Source organism: Dama dama, chromosome 11, assembly GCF_033118175.1.
Source record: "Dama dama isolate Ldn47 chromosome 11, ASM3311817v1, whole genome shotgun sequence".
Lineage (NCBI taxonomy): Eukaryota > Metazoa > Chordata > Mammalia > Artiodactyla > Cervidae > Dama > Dama dama.
This window is the reverse complement of record NC_083691.1, coordinates 37133256-37152157: the sequence shown is the minus strand read 5'-3', so window position 1 is coordinate 37152157 and position 18902 is coordinate 37133256. Positions and strand designations below refer to the sequence as shown.

The window sequence follows — 18902 nt, the reverse complement described above, 5'->3', positions numbered from 1 at the left end:
CTGCCAGACTCACAGCGAATTGAATAGATTCAGTTCACTATCCATTTGTGCTCCAAGAATGTGGGAACGGCCCATATTTTGTGCTAACTAATCACAAGAAGTGCAAGGCTGCACTTGCAAACAGTGACAGAGGCAGATTGCTTTTGTGCTGACCAATCTGAACTGAAAGCAAGCTTAGATGCTATGAGAAAACTGCAAATATTCCTTATAAATAGGAAGAGTGTCTTCAAATATTCTCACAATTGGATATGGAAGATACAGGCTATAACTGATGAGAACACATAGCAATTAGATTTCAATTCAAAACAAGAAATAATTTTCTACCAAAAAGAGCTATTCAACAATACAATGGAGGAAACCACAAACAAAATGAAAAGATAATCTACAGAATAGGAGAAAATATTTGCAAATAACACACTCGACAAGGGCTTTATTGGCAAAATACACAAACAGCTCACACAACTCAATGACAAAAAAACAAACCACCCAATCAAAAAATGGGCAGACCTAAACAGACATTTGTCCAAAGAAAACATACAGATGGCCAATAGGCATATGAAAAGATGTTCAACACTGCTAATTATTAGAGAAACACTCTTTGCAACCCCATGAACTATACAGTCCATGGAATTCTCCAGGCCAGAATACTGGAGTGAGTAGCCTTTCCCTTCTCCAGGAGATCTTCCCAACCCAGGGATCAAACCCAGGTCTCCCACATTGCAGGCGGATTCTTTACGAACTGAGCCACAAGGGAAGCCCAATTATTAGAGAAATACAAATCAAAACAACAATGAAGGGACTTCCCTGGTGGTCCAGTGGTTAAGAATCTGCCTTGCTATGCAGGGGACACCAACCAGTTCAATCCCTGGTCAGAGAACTAAGATCCCACATGCCCCAGAGAAACTAAGCCTGTGTGCTGCAACTAGAAAGCCTGTGAGCCACAGCTACTAAGCCCACACACCACAACTAGAAGAGTCCACACACCGCACCAAACGATCTCACATGACACAGCAAAGATCATGTGTGCCCCAACTAAGACCCAGTGCGGCCAAAGAAATCAATACTTTTACTTAAAAACTACGATGAAGAATTACCTCACATGGGTCAAAATGTGCCATCACTAAAAATAACAAATGCTGGAGAGAGTATGGAGAAAAGGGAAACTTCCTACACTGTGACTGGGAATGTAAATTGGTGCAGCCACAATAGAAAACAATTGGAGGTTCCTTAAAAAACTACAGAGTTGCCGTATTATTCAGCAATCCTACTCTTGGGCATATATTCAGAGAAAACTCTAATTCAAAAATATACAGGCAACTGAGTTCCAGCTGAAGGGGAATGAGGTTAAGTAAGAAGGTCTCTCTCTCTATACCATGGCTCAAAGCAGACAGCCTGCAAATTCACTTGTGGTAAAGCACCAAGGAAGCAACTGGCCACAAAGCCTCTCACAAAGAGTACGCCCTCTATTGCAAGGGTGAAGAAATCTCATCATTACAGGCCTGGTATTGCAGCACTCCATGAAATTAGTATTATCAGAAGTCCACTGAACTCCTGATTCACAAACTTTCCTTCCAGTGTGGGAAGTTGCTCAGGACTTCAAAACAGATCTGCACTTCTAGAGTGCAGCTAGTGGTCCTTTGAAAGAGGCAAGTGAAATCTACCTGTGGTCGGCTGTTTTGAAGACACCAACCTGTGTGTTATCCATGCCAAACATGCAACAATTATGCCAATTGACATCCAGCTAGCACGCCACATACATGGAAAACATGCTTAAGCATCCACTCTGATGGGAAATATTTCATTCTTTAAAAATATTTTTTCCTCTTCTTCCTATTATTGGTAGTTCTGAACATTAGATTTTTTTCCTCCATGGGGTCAAAAAGTACCTAAGTATATGTTTGCAAGTGGAAAAATAGAGTACAGAAATCAGGTATTGGCAGTTTTTCCATTTTCATTTCTGTGTGAATTTTTAATACAAATGCAGGGACATAAAGGCATTAATGCAAGTCAAAATGTTTCAGTGAACAAGTTTCAGCAGTTCAACTTTGTAACAATTATAAATAGACGTGTTAAATTTCTCTGGACAAGGAAAAAAAAAAGATACAGGCACCTCAATGTTCACAGCAGCACTGTTCACAGTAGCCAAGACACGGAAACAACCTAAATGCCCATCAATAGACAAATATACGTAAGTAATATATATATACAGTGAAATATTACTCAGTCATTAAAAAACAATGAAATAATGCCATTTGCAGCAACATGGATGGACCTAGAGACTATCGTACTAAGTGAAGTCAGAAAGAAAAACACAAATACCACATGATATCACTTAACATGTGGAATATAAAATATGATACCAATGAATTTATTAACAAAACAGACTCACACACACAGAAAACAAACTTACAGTTACCAAAAGAGAAAACAGGTAGAGGAAGGATAAATAAAGAGTTTGGGACTAGCAGATACAAACAACTATATATAAAACAGATTAACAATGTGGTCCTACTGTATAGCACAGGACATACTCAACATCCTGTAATAACTATAAGGGAAAAGAAAAAAAATACATATATAATTAGATTCCTTGAGAAGTGATGAGCTTCCCAGCAACATAACTATTCAAAAACAATTTAAATGATCACATCTGTCAGGGGACTATAGAAAGCAATCCTGTAACTGAACGGCAGACTGGAGACAAGGAGACTGACTATATTACCTCAAAGGCCCTTTCCAATGCCAAGAGTCTATCATTCTAAATAAAGCAAACAAATAAAACAAAAACCACTGATAAGCAACTAAACAATTTTTCCTTTGCTTTTTTTTCAAGCTCCAACCAAGAAGCCAGTACAATTTTGTGGATGTGGTATCACTTTTCACTTAAGTAAAAGTGGACAAATTATTTAACTCTATTTGCTTCACTCTTAATGTCTATAAATTTAGAACCCAAATAATAGTACCCATCTCATACGATTACTAAGAAGATTAAATAATCTGATACTTTATAAAGTACTTAAAACAATGCCTAACATAGAAACTGTATAAAACTAGCAGCTAGCTGTGGGGAATGGGGGTGGAGGGGTGGAAAGTGAAACCTAAATGTGCTGCTTGTTTTAGTTATCTGTTCCCCACTCTCAACCAAAGAATTCCTGGTTGTCGCTGGCCAAAGGCTAGGTTCCCTTGGCAACCAGCCTCAAAAAAAGAGCTCCGATCTACCTTCCTCAGAAAGGCAGCTCATTCTTTGCCCTGAAATCTAGCATCTCCATTTGCACAAAGCAAACTCCCTCAAAGCTCACAAATACCAATGTGCCAAATCAAGGAGCTGAGCAAGTATTACCCTCCTCACTTCATATGCCCAGTCACAGAACATCAGAGCTAGAAGGACTATCTCAGAGACCCTCCAGAGAGACTCCTTTGTTTAATAAATGAGGACAACAAGCTGAGAAAAGTAAAGTTCTAGGTGTGGCAAGCTGATGACAGAGTCAAGACAAGATCCCAGGTCTCTTTATTCTTAGCCTAGTAGTTAAAATTGCCCCATTTTTCAGTAGGACTGGCCCTTCTAAGTCCCACACTGCTGACCCACACTACGTACTTTAAACGGGTAAAAGAGGAATAGAAGCAGTAGACTGTAGAGGCTGCGAGCAGGGGCTCCGGGACCAGACTGCTTATTCAAATCCCAGCTCTACCACCCACTGTGTGACTTTAAGCAAGTTTCCTATCTCTCTGTTTCTATAAAATACGGATAAGGCTTACAGGAAAGATTGGATAAGGCTATTTTAACGGTAACAATCCACCTGCCAATGAAGGGGACACAGGTTCAATTCCTGGTAAAGAAAGATCACACATGCCAAGGAGCAACTAAGCCTGAGAGCCACAACTACTAAAGCCCGCACGCCTAGCGCCTGTGCTCCGAAACAAGAGAAGCCACCAAATGGCTATTCTACCCAAAGCAATCTATAGATTCAATGCAATCCCTATCAAGCTACCAACGGTATATTTCACAGAACTAGACCAAAGAATTTCACAATTTGTATGGAAATACAAAAAACCTCGAATAGCCAAAGTAATCTTGAGAAAGCAGAGTGGAACTGGAGGAATCAACCTGCCTGACTTCGGACTCTACTACAAAGCCACAGTCATCAAGACAGTATGGTACTGGCACAAAGACAGAAATATAGATCAATGGAACAGAATAGAAAGCCCAGAGATAAATCCACGAACCTATGGACACCGTATCTTTGACAAAGGAGGCAAGGATATACAATGGAAAAAAGACAACCTCTTTAACAAGCAGTGCTGGGAAAACTGGTCAACCACTTGTAAAAGAATGAAACTAGAACACTTTCTAACACCATACACAAAAATAAACTCAAAATGGATTAAAGATCTAAATGTAAGACCAGAAACTATAAAACTCCTAGAGGAGAACATAGGCAAAACACTCTCCGACATAAATCACAGCAAGATCCTCTATGACCCACCTCCCAGAATATTGGAAATAAAAGCAAAACTAAACAAATGGGACCTAATGAAACTTAAAAACTTTTGCACTACAAAGGAAACTATAAGTAAGGTGAAAAGACAGCCCTCAGATTGGGAGAAAATAATAGCAAATGAAGAAACAAAGGCTTAATCTCAAAAATATACAAGCAACTCCTGCAGCTCAATTCCAGAAAAATAAATGACCCAATCAAAAAATGGGCCAAAGAACTAAACATTTCTCCAAAGAAGACATACAGATGGCTAACAAACACATGAAAAGATGCTCAACATCACTCATTATTAGAGAAATGCAAATCAAAACCACTATGAGGTACCATTACACGCCAGTCAGGATGGCTGCTATCCAAAAGTCTACAAGCAATAAATGCTGGAGAGGGTGTGGAGAAAAGGGAACCCTCTTACACTGTTGGTGGGAATGCAAACTAGTACAGCCGCTATGGAAAACAGTGTGGAGATTTCTTAAAAAACTGGAAATAGAATTGCCATATGACCCAGCAATACCACTTCTGGGCATACACACTGAGGAAACCAGATCTGAAAGAGACACGTGCACCCCAATGTTCATCACAGCACTCTTTATAATAGCCAGGACATGGAAGCAACCTAGATGCCCATCAGCAGATGAATGGATAAGGAAGCTGTGGTACATATACACCATGGAATATTACTCAGCTGTTAAAAAGAATTCATTTGAATCAGTCCTAATGAGATGGATGAAACTGGAGCCCATTATACAGAGAGAAGTAAGCCAGAAAGATAAAGAACATTACAGCATACTAACACATATATATGGAATTTAGAAAGATGGTAACGATAACCCTATATGCAAAACAATAAAAGAGACACAGAAATACAGAACAGACTTTTGAACTCTATGGGAGAAGGTGAGGGTGGGATGTTTCAAAAGAACAGCATGTATACTATCTAAGGTGAAACAGATCACCAGCCCAGGTGGGATGCATGAGACAAGTGCTCGGGCCTGGTGCACTGGGAAGACCCAGAGGAATCGGGTGGAGAGGGAGGTGGGAGGGGGGATCGGGATGGGGAATACGTGTAAATCTATGGCTGATTCATATCAATGTATGACAAAACCCACTGAAATGTTGTGAAGTAATTAGCCTCCAACTAATAAAAAAAAATAAATAAACTTCTAAAAAAAAAAAAAAGAAGCCACCACAATGAGAAGCCCTCACACCCTAACAAAGAATAGCCCCTGCGTGCTGCAGCTACAGAAGGCCTACACAAAGCAACAAAGATGTAGTACAGCCAAAAATAAATATTATTTTTAAAAGTTTTCTATTTTTAAAAATGAAAACAATATAATGAAGCCTTTGTTTTTAAAAATAAAATCTCCACTACTCTCATTAGAAAAGAAACATATGCTTATTAAGTTTTTCAAAATTAAGCACAGATATACAGTATCTACTTTTAAAAACAATTGTTCTCTACATCCTTCCCCTTTCCACTTTCCTGTCCTCAAAACTAGTATATTATTTAGTCACTTAATCCTCACAAGAAGATTAGTGTCATTTATCATTATCTCCATTTGACAGGCACAGAAACTGAGGTTCAGAGACGTTCACAACCATATAGCTAGTGTCTGGCCAAGGACTCTGGAAAAGAATTTTCAGACATGCAGGAAGGTAAAGATAGTAAACTCCTTCTCTAATCCTGAGAGGAAGCGGTTACAGTAAAAGGTTCCTAGAAGGGACCTAAAAAGAACCAAGCCTGATTAATATGATTTTTAAGAAACTCTTGCTCTAACAAGGCAAAATCAAAGAGACGTTGTAACCCCAAAAGCCAGTCATGCAGTGAGGTATAATCAATCCTACCCTCCCCCAAACAGTGCAAATTATTGATAAGCCTAACAAAGCAGGCTCTGAAGATAACCGTATCACTGCACACCCATTCTTACCACCCCGATTCCAAAATGATGTATCATTTTATCCCACTAGAAAGCACAGTTCAAAATAAGTATTTTTTAGAGTGAGCAATTTGAGGCAGGAACAATGTCTTGTTCATACAGATCTTACCCTCATTATCTAGTACACAACCTTCTACTAATATTTATTCAATACATTTCTGTTTAAAAATGAATAAATTTATTCATTCAACTGCTATGTGCTAGGTACTATTCTAGAAAGTGGGAATACAGCAAAGAACAAAAAAAGTGGGTGAAATTTACATTCTAATCATGGGTGGCAAATATTAAACTATAGAAGAGAGTTCCTGAAACAGTGCCTGACACACAGTAGGGAGCATTCAAAATATCTAAATAATGAATGCATGGACAGTATATCAAACAGAAGTAAGTTCTAAGGAAGAAAACAAAGCAGGAAGGGAAACAAGAAAGGCAGAGGGTAGAGATGGTTTTTATTCTAAATAACATGGCCAAGGAAAGCTTCACAGATTAGGTGACAGTTGAGCAGAAACCTGAAGGAGGCAAGGGAGGAGGCCATATGACATCTGGAAGAAGTGTTCCAGAAAAAAAAAACTACAATGGTCCCAAGGCTTGGCATGTTGGAGCAACTGCAAAGAGACCAGTGTGGCCAGAGCAGAAGGGGAGAGTGGTAGAAGACGAAGTCAGAGCAGCTGGGAGAGGTGATACTGAAGATCCCATGCGGCCCTGTAGATCACTTTAAGGACTTTAGTGTTTATTCTGGGTGGGACTCAGTGGACAGTATTCAGCAGAGTGGCATGATTTGATATACACTTTAACAAAGTTACTCTGGTCACTGTTAAGATTAGACTGGGGGACCAAGGGCAAAAGGAGGAAGACTATATTCCAATAGAAACAAGGAAGGGGGTGAGAAGTGTTCAAACTCTGGATGTATTTTAAGGTAAAGTTCACAGGACCTGCTGGTGGATTGGATGATCAAAGAAAGAGAAAAAACAGAGTCAAGAGGGACTTCCCTCATGGTCCAGTAGTGAAGACACCATGCTTCCACCACAGGGGTATGGGTTCAATCCCTGGTTGGGGAACTAAGATCCTGAATGCCATGTGACACAGCTCCCCAAAAAAGGGGGGGAAAAAAGAGTAGAGTCAAGGAAGAGTCCTCTATAAAACTGAAACTGAGGTGGGGAGAAACTGCCATAGGTACAGGTTTGAGAGGAGAAGTTCCAGGGTTAATGTTTTGAATATGTTAAGTTCAAGAAGCTATTATCCTGTAGGCAGCTGACATTAGACTCTTTGAGTTCACAGGAAGACATTCAAGCTAGTAATAAATACTTTATAATTCTTAAGGTATAAATGGTATTTAAATTCCTAAAAGAAAGAACCTAGGAAATGAGTATACACAGAGAAGGGATCCAAGGAGTGATCTGAGTACTCCATCACTGGAGGCTGAGGAGATGAGAAAGAAATCAGCCAAAAAGTGTGTGTGTGGGGGGGGGGCGTGTTGCACAGGAATGTGAGAAGGGGCTAGAGAGGTAGAAAGAGAACCAAGGGAGTGGCATCCTAAAAGCAAAATGAAAACTAGTGAGGAAGGAGTGTCAAATACTACCGAGAGATTAAGATAACTGAGAAATGACCACAAACATACATACTATATTCTAAGCATTCTTCTCTAAACCACACATATAGTGATATAGTGAAGTCGCTCAGTCGACTCTTTGCGACCCCATGGATGGTAGCCTACCAGGCTCCATGGTCCATGGGATTTTCCAGGCAAGAATACTGGAGTGGGCTGACATTTCCTTTTCCAGGGGATCTTCCCAACCCAGGGATCGAACCCGGGTCTCCTGCATTGCAGACAGACGCTTTACCGTCTGAGCCACTAGGGAAGCCCAAACCACACATAACACGTTTTTTTTCTTTTAACCTATGTTAAATCCCAGTATTGCCCAATGGATTCACATAAGGTTTCTGTTTAATGCAGCTTTATTCACATCTCAAAAAACAAAATCAATGCTCTTAGTATGGACGCTACACACTTTACACAGTGAATAATGGTGAATAAATGTTTTATCTGGTGGAAGTTAACTGTCTCTCTGAAACAATGTCATTAACGAAGTCTTGCTTGTGTCAGTAGGTGTTATCAGAGAAATGAGCTACTTAAACTTCTTTTGTTCTGCTGTAAGTAGCAATTATTCCTGAACTCGTTTCTCTACTTTCTAACCAAACATCCTAAGCAGCTAAACAAAGACCCTCCTTTAAAAACAAAAGAAAAAAAAATAAAAACAAAAGAAAACACAAATCCAAAAGTTGGATGAGAAAGGGATATGCTGTCCATTGTAGCCGCTTTCTTTTATTGTATAAAGGGTTAATCATTATTTGCTAATTCAAAAGCTCTGCTTTACCTACATTTTGCCCTTAAAATCTCTAGATAGGAAATGTGATTTCTAGTGTCTTCATCTTCAAAGAGAATTATTGCTACAAAATAACAATTTTTAACTGTGCTCTAGTGAACATAGACAAGTCTCAATATCTACATTTCAGAAACAGCAGAACAATAACCACCACAAAGTGAATCATGCAAATATCTTTCATGTCTCCGTGAAATGGTTACAACTTCTGAATGGACTGAGCTCTATGCCTTTGGGCTCTTGCTCCCTCTGCCTGGAATACCATTCCCTACCCTTCACTATGCAATTTACCAACTTGGGACTCAGAGTGAATGACAACTTCTCCAAGCTGCGTTCCCAGATTCCCTCTCCAAGGCTTGAATCAAAGGCCCTCCTCTGAACCCATAACACCATAGCTTGGTAAGCACCAAAGCTTACTCATATCCCAATACTTTTAAGACATTACACTGTGAATCTGTTTACTCATCTAACTCTTCAAACCATAAACATCCTGAGGGCAGGGACAATATCTCATTCATTTTTACAGCCTCAGTGTTTGGGACATATCAAGCAACCAGTAAGTATCTGCCTAATGAAAGAACATGAAATTTTACCTCAAATATGTTATATGATTTTGTAGCACATTTCCTTAGTAAACCAGGTGAACTGAGGCTAATATTAAAATTATTGGCATCACCCATTAGCAGACGAATGGATAAGGAAGCTGTGGTACATATACACCATGGAATATTACTCAGCCATTAAAAAGAATTCATTTGAATCAGTTCTAATGAGATGGATGAAACTGGAGCCCATTATACAGAGTGAAGTAAGCCAGAAAGATAAAGAACATTACAGCATACTAACATATATATATGGAATTTAGAAAGATGGTAACGATAACCCTATATGCAAAACAGAAAAAGAGACACAGATGTACAGAACAGACTTTTGGACTCTGTGGGAGAGGGTGAGGGTGGGATGTTTTGAAAGAACAGCATCGAAACATGTATATTGTCTATGGTGAAACAGATCACCAGCCCAGGTTGGATGCATGAGACAAGTGCTTGGGCCTGGTGCACTGGGAAGACCCAGAGGAATCGGGTAGAGAGGGAGGTGGGAGGGGGGATCGGGATGGGGAATACATGTAACTCCATGGCTGATTCATGTCAATGTATGACAAAACTCACTACAATACTGTAAAGTAATTAGCCTCCAACTAATAAAAATAAATGAAAAAAAAATTATTGGCATCTATATGATGCAGCAATCCTACTCCTGGGCATATATCTGGACAAAAGTGTAATTTGAAAAGATACATACATCCCTAACTTCTCAGTAGTACTATTCACAATAGTCAAAACATGGAATCAACCTAAATGTCCATTGATAGCTGAATGGATAAAGAACAAGTGGTACACATATACAATGGAATATTACTCAGCCATAAAGCAGAATGAAATAATGCCATTTGCAACAACATGGATGGACTTAAGAGATTATCATACAAGTAAAGTAAGTCAGAAGGAGAAACACAAACACAATATGATATCACTTACAGGTAGAATTTAAAATATGACAAAAATAAACCTATCTACAAAACAGAAACAGACTCACAGACACAGAAGACAGACTTGTGGTTGTCAAGAGGGAGGCAGGGTAGGGGAGAAATGAATTAAAGAGTTTGGGGTTAGCAGATGCAAACTATTATATACAGAATGGATAAACAACAAGGTCCTACTATATAGCACAGGGAACTATATTTAATATCCTGTGATAAACCATAATAGAAAATAATAAAGAAAGAATATATATATATATAACAGTTTCTTACTGACACAGCATTGTAAATCAACTATATTTCAATAAAATAATATAAAATATAAAATTACCGGCATCTAATCACATTCCTAACTGATAGCAGAAACAAAGTAACTTCCCCTACCTGACACTGGAAATATAGAATAAGAAAAGATAGGGGCTGCTCAGTATCAACTCAGGAAGAGTTATACTAGCTGCTCTTCCTTGACTTGTCCCACACCACAGGAGCAGTTAACAGACCTCTGGATCACTCTTCTCACCTCCTTTCCACTGATTCTGTATCCTTCTCTTCTCTCTGCCTTCTCTATTCTTTTCTCTCTCCTTCTCCTACCTTTTTTTCCTTCCTCATATTCTACACTTTCTATTTGCATTCGTTCTCATTTCCCCTTTAACTTTTCTCTGCACTCTGTTCTCCAGGCCACATTTCGGTTAGAGTGGCCCTGGGGAATCCTTGGGCAATGCTTTGTCCAATTGGAAGAACTTAGGCCAATTCTGGTCACTTCTGTAAAGCACACCAACAGATTTCTCCTATTTCTGAGGAAACCAAGTAGTGATTCCCTAAAGCCAATGGAGGATTACTGGCATTTGAGGTCAAACTGTTACTACCCACAGTGGGTAAGACAAGTTTCTAAACTGCACTGTATAGTATCCTGAAAAGTAATAGGGAAAAGGCCCTCTTAATTTACAGTAATTTTAAATAAAAGAGAAATGGAAAGCTAAATATGAAGGAGAAAGAGAAAAAGAAGACATGTTTTAGGGGAAAATGCTGTGTGTTGACAGGGCAAATATTAAAAGCTACAGAATAGTTGCTGGGCCAGGAAGGTTGGGGAGAGGGAAAAAGAAAAAGTGGTCCCTGCCCCAAGGGAACTTAAGTCTTATTCCCAGCACTTCCCAAATCCACAAATGTAAACATTAGAGAACCAGAGAGAGGAGAGTCTCTTGAACCAAAAGTGTCAGGAACCTAACAAACGAATTGGATGTTCTGGGACAGAAAAATGATGACTGGATAGAAAACATTTTGTTGAATTTTAGACAAAGTTATCCCATGTGTTAAAGTCAGTGACACAGTATGAGAAGCCAAGAAAAGGAACAATCCACAATTAGGAGTCAAGAGCCCCAGCTGAGGTCCTAACAAGCTGTGTAACCTTGGGCAAGTCGCTTGACTACTCTGATCCAAAGATGGGTCTTTCACTGGCAAAATTGACTGTGATAATTAAATAACACCTTGAAAAGTTTTATGTAACATATCTATGTGAGGTCAAAGGAAGCAAAAATTCTATGTTTCAATTTCCAAAGTGAAAGCCTGACTCACCTTCCCAACCTTGTTAAACCCTTTAACGAACCTGAAAGAGTCATGTGAGGCTCCAGGGGTGGGGTGGTGACTATTTAGTCAGTTACTCTGTATCTCAGTGGCTTCATCGGTAAAATGGGAGGTGTGGAATTCACTCACATATCCACAAGATAGTGCAGGTCTGAGGAATGAAGTGGAGGATTTACTGTACATGAGTAAAACATTTACACAACCCTCCCTCCCAGGGATAAATAACTCAGATCATCTGGACAGAATTAGAAGGGGCCTTGGAGAGGATTTACTCTCCTGTTTTACAGATGGGAAAACTGAGGCTCAGATAAATGAACTTGATTGTAGAAGCCTAAAAGCTAGCCTGTGGCAGAGCTGGAGCTAGGGGTCAGAGCCACCAATTCTCAATTCCAGTGCCCTCTTTGCCTGATCTCAGGGTCACCCAAAACACCTGAGGCCCTTAGAACGCATTACCAACAGCAAGACACACTACAATTTCATCAACAGCTAAATGTGGGCTACCCAAGGGAAGGGCTATAAGACTCTGAAGAGGTCGGTGCTGAGAGCTGGGAAAGGGAAGGCTTTGCTGGGAAGGTGAGTAAAGTCCCAGACATAAAGAGATTAAAGAAATCTCAAAGAAAAGGTTTATGACTTCCCTGGTGGCTCAGACGGTAAAGCGCCTGCCTACAATGCAGGAGACCCGGATTCAATCCGAGTTGGAAAGACCTCCTGGAGGAGAAAATGACAACCAACTCCATACTCTTGTCTGGAAAATCCCATGGACGGAGGAACCTGATAGGCTACAGTCCATGGGGTCGCAGAGAGTCGGACATGACTGAGCGACTTCACTTCACCAGGCAGTCTTGGGAAGAAAGACCCAGTGGATAAAATTTTCTTTAGGGAAAAGAAACAGGTGGCAGACGACCAGAATGCTTTGAATCAGGTTAATTCTTTTTTTTTTTTAGGCTAATTCTTGATTATAATTACTTTGTAAATTGTAATTTACTCCTTTTGTTGTCTAAGTTTTAACAAGGTTTTCATCTCTTTAGTTTGACATGCATCTCCTTCTTTTAAAAGCAGAGAACAGAAATTACCAGAGTACACTGCACATAGTATAAGTAGTTTTTGCAAATTTTTTTTCTTTATTTAAATATGTGTATATGTTTCAGTTATTATGTAAAACATATTTTTCATAGTAGTTTGCTTTTAAAAATGTGAGAACCACTGAAAGAACGAACAAAATAAAAGTTCAAATAGTGCCCAGCACACAGTAACCACTTAGTGCTATAACTGTCATTGTTACTGTTATGTACCTATCTATTAAAGTTGTCTGTGGGACTATCTAAAGTAATATGAAGGCCCTTCGGAGAGTCTAATACACAAGATTGGTGTAAGTGAAAAGAAGCAGAAAGCCCTTCTCTCCACCCATACAACACAGCCCTATTTAGGCACATATCTGTTGCTTGGTCCACAAGTTATTTGTTACAATGAACTGAAAAGTCCACAGACAGCGATTTATCTAACACTGTCACGCTCAGTCAATATCTGGGAAGAAATGGGGGCCTGGCGCCAGAGTTAAGTTTATTTGTTTTCCCCTGGGTGGAGGTTGGGGTGGGGAAGGGGGAAGTCATGCCCATGTGTAGCTGAAGGAAGCAAATGAGTCATACAGAGAAACTGTTTGCTCCCACAGAGCCAGGTAAATTCAAATGTGCCACAGACCAGGCCGGACTGACAGATACTTGAGCCTTTATTCAGGGCTGAATCACTTCCTTCTCTCTAGTCTCATCCAGACACATTTAAAAAAGAAAAGGCATCTGAGCCCCTGACAGGCATAGCTCACACTAGGAAAAACTGGGAATTCCCAAACAGATACAAACAGGGGATGACTACGCATCAAGAAGTTACCTGAGGGGCTCCTTTAAATGACAAGCTCACCTAAACGTCCAAATAGTATTTAAATTCTAAAACCCTGACTTAGAGAAAAATTTGAAAATGTGCTCACCAAAAAGTGTATCAGAAAGTCTGGAATCCATCCTGGACACTGTGTGACCTTCAATTAGTCACTTCATCTCTCTTGGCCTAAATGAATTCATCTGTTAAAAAAAGAGAGAACACGTACTTCAGAGAATCATCGTAAAAACTAAAGACAGTATGCAGTAAAACGGTTAGCCGAGGATCTAGCACTGGTAAATACACAATAAATGTCCTTCCCTTCTAGTCTACAAGTTAACAGTTGAGGTAAACTGAGGTTCACTGGCCAAGCTGGCCTATGAAAATGGTCATAGGTATCCTAGACGCTTCATGGAAATTGCTTTTTTTTAAAAAAGAAACTTTATAATACCATTTATTTATCTCTCCAGCACAACAGCCTATCTTTAACTCTAGGTAAGCAGTAATTTCTCATCTCTAATTCCTTAATGATTGCTAAATGTTTTGGTACTGCATCCCCACTTATCCATTCATTATTAAACATAACGAGCTAGGGACTGGATATGATGCCTACTTTCTACAAATAATCGCGGCCCTGTTGCAAATTAATGAGAGAAATGTATTAAAATTCGCCCGCTGATGGAACTTCCCTGGTGGTCCAATGGCTAAGACTCTGTGCTCATAAAGCAGGGGGCCCCCGGTTCCAGCCCTGGTCAGGGAAATAGGAGTCCACATGCTGCAACTACAAGGTCCTGTATGCTGCAATGAAGACTGACGATCCCACATGGCGCAATTAAGACCTGGCGCGGCCAAATAAATATTAAAAAACAAAAAAACTCCCCGCTGAGGTTAGGACCAGCCTACGCGGCTTCAACCCACTGTGGTCACAGCACTCGCTGCGCGGAGAAGGCCCCATACCGTGGGTGGGGTGGGAGGGGGGCGCATTCTAAAGTTTTCAGGCCGACCCCAATTTCTCGTTGGCGACGAATCCAGGACACGTGTCGCCATTTTGTGTTCAGCAAATATGGCGGCCACCCCCACGGGGGGGGGGGGGGGGGAGGGACTGAGGGACCGCCACGTTAGCCGCTTTCCCTAAGGGATCCTAAAGCACGCCGCGCACTCGGCCTGTTCTGTCTGGCTCAAGCGAAGGAAAAGGAAACGGGCAGAAATCACAACTGGCGCACCAACGGCCCCAGCGACCTTTCCTTAGCGGGAGGGCCGCTCGGCTCCACACCCTCAGGAAAGGTCCTCCAAGATGGCGGGCCCAGTTGGGGGCCGCCCCCGGACAGCGCGGGCGCGATGGCTGCGCTGAGCCGGGAAGGGGCCGAAAGGCAGCAGCGGGAGCGTAACCCGCGCGGGGGAACCGCAGGAACCCCCTGAGAGCCCGGATAAATGCACGCCATTGTCTTAAACGTGTGACGAGGCGGCAGCGACTAAAACGACACCAGCGTAGGAGGTGGGGTTTCTGCGGGCTTAACGAAGAGTTGCAAAATGCAGACAAAGCATTATGTAAATGGACGCCATTCTCTTTATGGCCCCGTTTCTAGCACTTCCCAGAAACCATCAGCACAGCCGCGACTCTGATGGCGGCGGCGCGAGATAGGTTTTGGTCTTTCTCCCCACCGGCCGCCGCCACAGGGCCGGGGCGGGGGTGGGGACTGGCGCGGGGCGCCCGGACGCTGAGGACGAAGGGGCCCCACGTGCCCGCCCGAGCGGGCGCCCGCCCCAGAGGCCTCGTCTCGCCTCCCCTCCCCCCCGGAAGACCGCGGCTTCCCCTCCCGGCCTCCCCACACCCTTGCGCATGCGCTCTGGTCTCCTCACGCGCACGTTTTAAACCCGCGGCGTCCTAGCAGCCGCCTGTAGTTATGGCTAGGGCTGCCCGTGTCGCTCCGCACTCAAGCCGCTTTTGTACGGCGGGAAAATAATGTGTCGCTCTCAAGCACAACACTGCCATTTCCGAACGTCTGCCGGCGCCTTCTTGGGGTTAATAAAATACATGTTCATATTAAAATTTTGCCGGAATCACAGCTTCTGCCCAGCGGGGCTTTATTTCCAATGCTAGCCTATTAAGAGGGTTTTCGAAAAACTACTCTATTGGGGTTGGCGCAATCTTGTGACCTAAAAAGGATGGGTCCTCATTTTTTTTTCAAGGGGTCCTGCGCAGCAAGCACTTCCGGGGTCAGAGGGTACGCGGGGTTGAAAGCGGGCTTCCCGCCCCGCCCAGACCGCCGAGGCTGCCGCCGGAGTCGCCACCGCCGCGCCCTCGCCCACCCGCCCGCCCGCCGCTCCCGGCCCCGCTCGCCCCCTCCGCCGCCGCCGCCCGCCCCTGCGACGACGCCGCGGCCTCCCGCCCGCGCCCGCTCGCTCCCGCGGCCCTCGCTCGCCTCGCGCCGGCAGTTTTGGGCCTACACCTCCCCTCCCCCCGCCAGCCACCAAAGACTTGACCACGTAACGAGCCCAACTCCCCCGAACGCCGCCCGCCGCTCGCCATGGATGCCGGTGTGACTGAAAGTGGACTAAATGTGACTCTCACCATTCGGCTGCTTATGCACGGAAAGGAAGTAGGAAGCATCATTGGGAAGAAAGGGGAGTCGGTTAAGAGGATCCGCGAGGAGAGTGGCGCGCGGATCAACATCTCGGAGGGGAATTGCCCGGAGAGAATCATCACTCTGACCGGCCCCACCAATGCCATCTTTAAGGCCTTCGCTATGATCATCGACAAGCTGGAAGAAGATATCAACAGCTCCATGACCAACAGCACGGCGGCCAGCAGGCCCCCGGTCACCCTGAGGCTGGTGGTGCCGGCCACCCAGTGCGGCTCCCTGATTGGGAAAGGCGGGTGTAAGATCAAAGAGATCCGCGAGAGTACCGGGGCCCAAGTCCAGGTGGCGGGGGATATGCTGCCCAACTCCACCGAGCGGGCCATCACCATTGCTGGCGTGCCGCAGTCTGTCACCGAGTGTGTCAAGCAGATCTGCCTGGTCATGCTGGAGACGCTCTCCCAGTCTCCGCAAGGGAGAGTCATGACCATTCCGTACCAGCCCATGCCGGCCAGCTCTCCAGTCATCTGCGCGGGCGGCCAAGATCGGTGCAGCGACGCTGCGGGCTACCCCCATGCCACCCATGACCTGGAGGGACCACCTCTAGATGCCTACTCGATTCAAGGACAACACACCATTTCTCCGCTCGATCTGGCCAAGCTGAACCAGGTGGCAAGACAACAGTCTCACTTTGCCATGATGCACGGCGGGACCGGATTCGCCGGAATTGACTCCAGCTCTCCAGAGGTGAAAGGCTATTGGGCAAGTTTGGATGCATCTACTCAAACCACCCATGAACTCACCATTCCAAATAACTTAATTGGCTGCATAATCGGGCGCCAAGGCGCCAACATTAATGAGATCCGCCAGATGTCCGGGGCCCAGATCAAAATTGCCAACCCAGTGGAAGGCTCTTCTGGTAGGCAGGTTACTATCACTGGTTCTGCTGCCAGTATTAGTCTGGCCCAATATCTAATCAATGCCAGGCTTTCTTCTGAGAAGGGCATGGGGTGCAGCTAGAACAGTGTAGGTTCTCTCATAACCCTTTCTGCTGTTTTCCCATGATCCAACTGTGTAATTTCTGGTCAGTGATTCCAGGTTTTAAATAATTTGTAAGTGTTCAGTTTCTCCACAACTTTATCATCCGCTAAGAATTTAAAAATCACATTCTCTGTTCAGCTGTTAATGCTGGGATCCATATTTAGTTTTATAAGCTTTTCCCTGTTTTTAGTTTTGTTTTGGGTTTTTGGCTCATGAATTTTATTTCTGTTTGTCGATAAGAAATGTAAGAGTGGAATGTTAATAAATTTCAGTTTAGTTCTGTAATGTCAAGAATTTAAGAATTAAAAAATGGATTGGTTAAAAAATGCTTCATATTTGAAAAAGCTGGGAACTGCTATCTTAAACTCTTTGTTGGTGCCTTTTTTTTCCTCCCCTTTTAGCGTTAGGCCTTTGTAGGAAGAAAGGTGGGCCCGTTCCTGGTATTTTCTCCAGCCCTTTTCATCTTATTGGTAAGATTCCATTCCCTCTCGTCCCAACAAAGGAACCCGGCAGGCTGGGCCTGCTTTGGGGTGTTTGCAGAGATGGAAGGCTCTCTTGGAGAGTGACATCCCTCTAGCTAGGTTCCAGAGAGAGGCCTCTGCCCATTTCTCTGGTAGAAAAAACATGAGGGTTTTCTCAGATTGGAAGAGTATGCCCATTCTGTAGGACCTCTGATGAATGGTAGTGTGTCCTCTAGTCCAACCGGCCTCAGCCCCACCCCCAATCCCATGTGCAAAACTCTTAGCCAGGAACAAAAAAATGTTCTGAGGTGGGAGGAGCTTGGGGGGCCCAGAGATGAGGTGGGGGAGGGAAGGGCTGGGCTGGGGGTGAAGGGAGGGGCTGAGGTGGAGGGAAGGGAAGGGGGCTAGGGTGGGTCTAAGGGCTTGGGAGAGGGTAGGTGCTGCAGGGTGGTGTTTGGGCAGCAGGACTGAAGGGGGACGGTACCAGCGGGGCGCACGTGTCGAGCATAGCACCTGTGGCAAGCAGCCTGTCAGGATGTTACTACACCTGCCAAGTGGGGTATCCAGAAACAAAGGAGACCTAGCTTATAATTCTTCAACTGTGTACAATGTTTAGAGAAATCATTGTACCAGGAAATAATTCTGTCTAAATGGGGCAGTCCACACTGGCAGGAATGTAGGCTGATCGCTGACAACCGCCGAAGAATGACCTCAATGTTAAAAATGCAGATTCCTGGGTCCCACCCCAAATCTCATCAGAAGACCGCATTTTTAACAAGACTGAAAGGTTCAGAGTTAGTGCCACTAATTCTCTTCACCGGTGGAGAAGGAAGATTTTGCTGTAAAGGCCTAGCAGCCTCGTGTCAGCCAGTAGTTCTAGGCTGAACCTGATGAGAGGAAATTTTTCTACTATCAGGCAAAAACACACAAGAAACAGCAGATGAGGAAAACACAATTAGGTGCCAAAGTGTGTAGTTCAAACCAGGCAATGTGGGAGATCACAGAGAAATCCCTGTGGGA

The 18902-nt window shown here is 43.3% G+C and overlaps 1 protein-coding gene and 1 long non-coding RNA gene across 10 annotated transcripts in view; one reads left to right on the top strand and one right to left on the bottom strand.

Moving 5' to 3' along the window:
• LOC133064703 (uncharacterized) overlaps nt 1-15466 on the bottom strand; it is a 98584-nt gene extending 83118 nt beyond the window's left edge. For 7 of the 9 annotated variants that reach the window (XR_009694681.1, XR_009694683.1, XR_009694682.1 and 4 more), the window contains exons 1-3: nt 14759-15466; nt 13914-14004; nt 11955-12083 (exon numbers count right to left, since the gene is read on the bottom strand). This is a non-coding gene — a long non-coding RNA (uncharacterized LOC133064703). The remainder of the gene's footprint in view (nt 1-11954; nt 12084-13913; nt 14005-14758) is intronic. The other 2 variants (XR_009694686.1, XR_009694685.1) reach the window with 1 other exon arrangement.
• Nucleotides 15467-16167: 701 nt separating this feature from the next.
• Nucleotides 16168-17786, top strand: PCBP1 (poly(rC) binding protein 1). The gene has a single exon (XM_061155125.1). It carries the CDS (start codon nt 16330-16332, stop codon nt 17398-17400), a length of 1071 nt encoding a protein of 356 aa, XP_061011108.1. The 5' UTR covers nt 16168-16329; the 3' UTR covers nt 17401-17786.
• Nucleotides 17787-18902: the final 1116 nt, after the last annotated feature.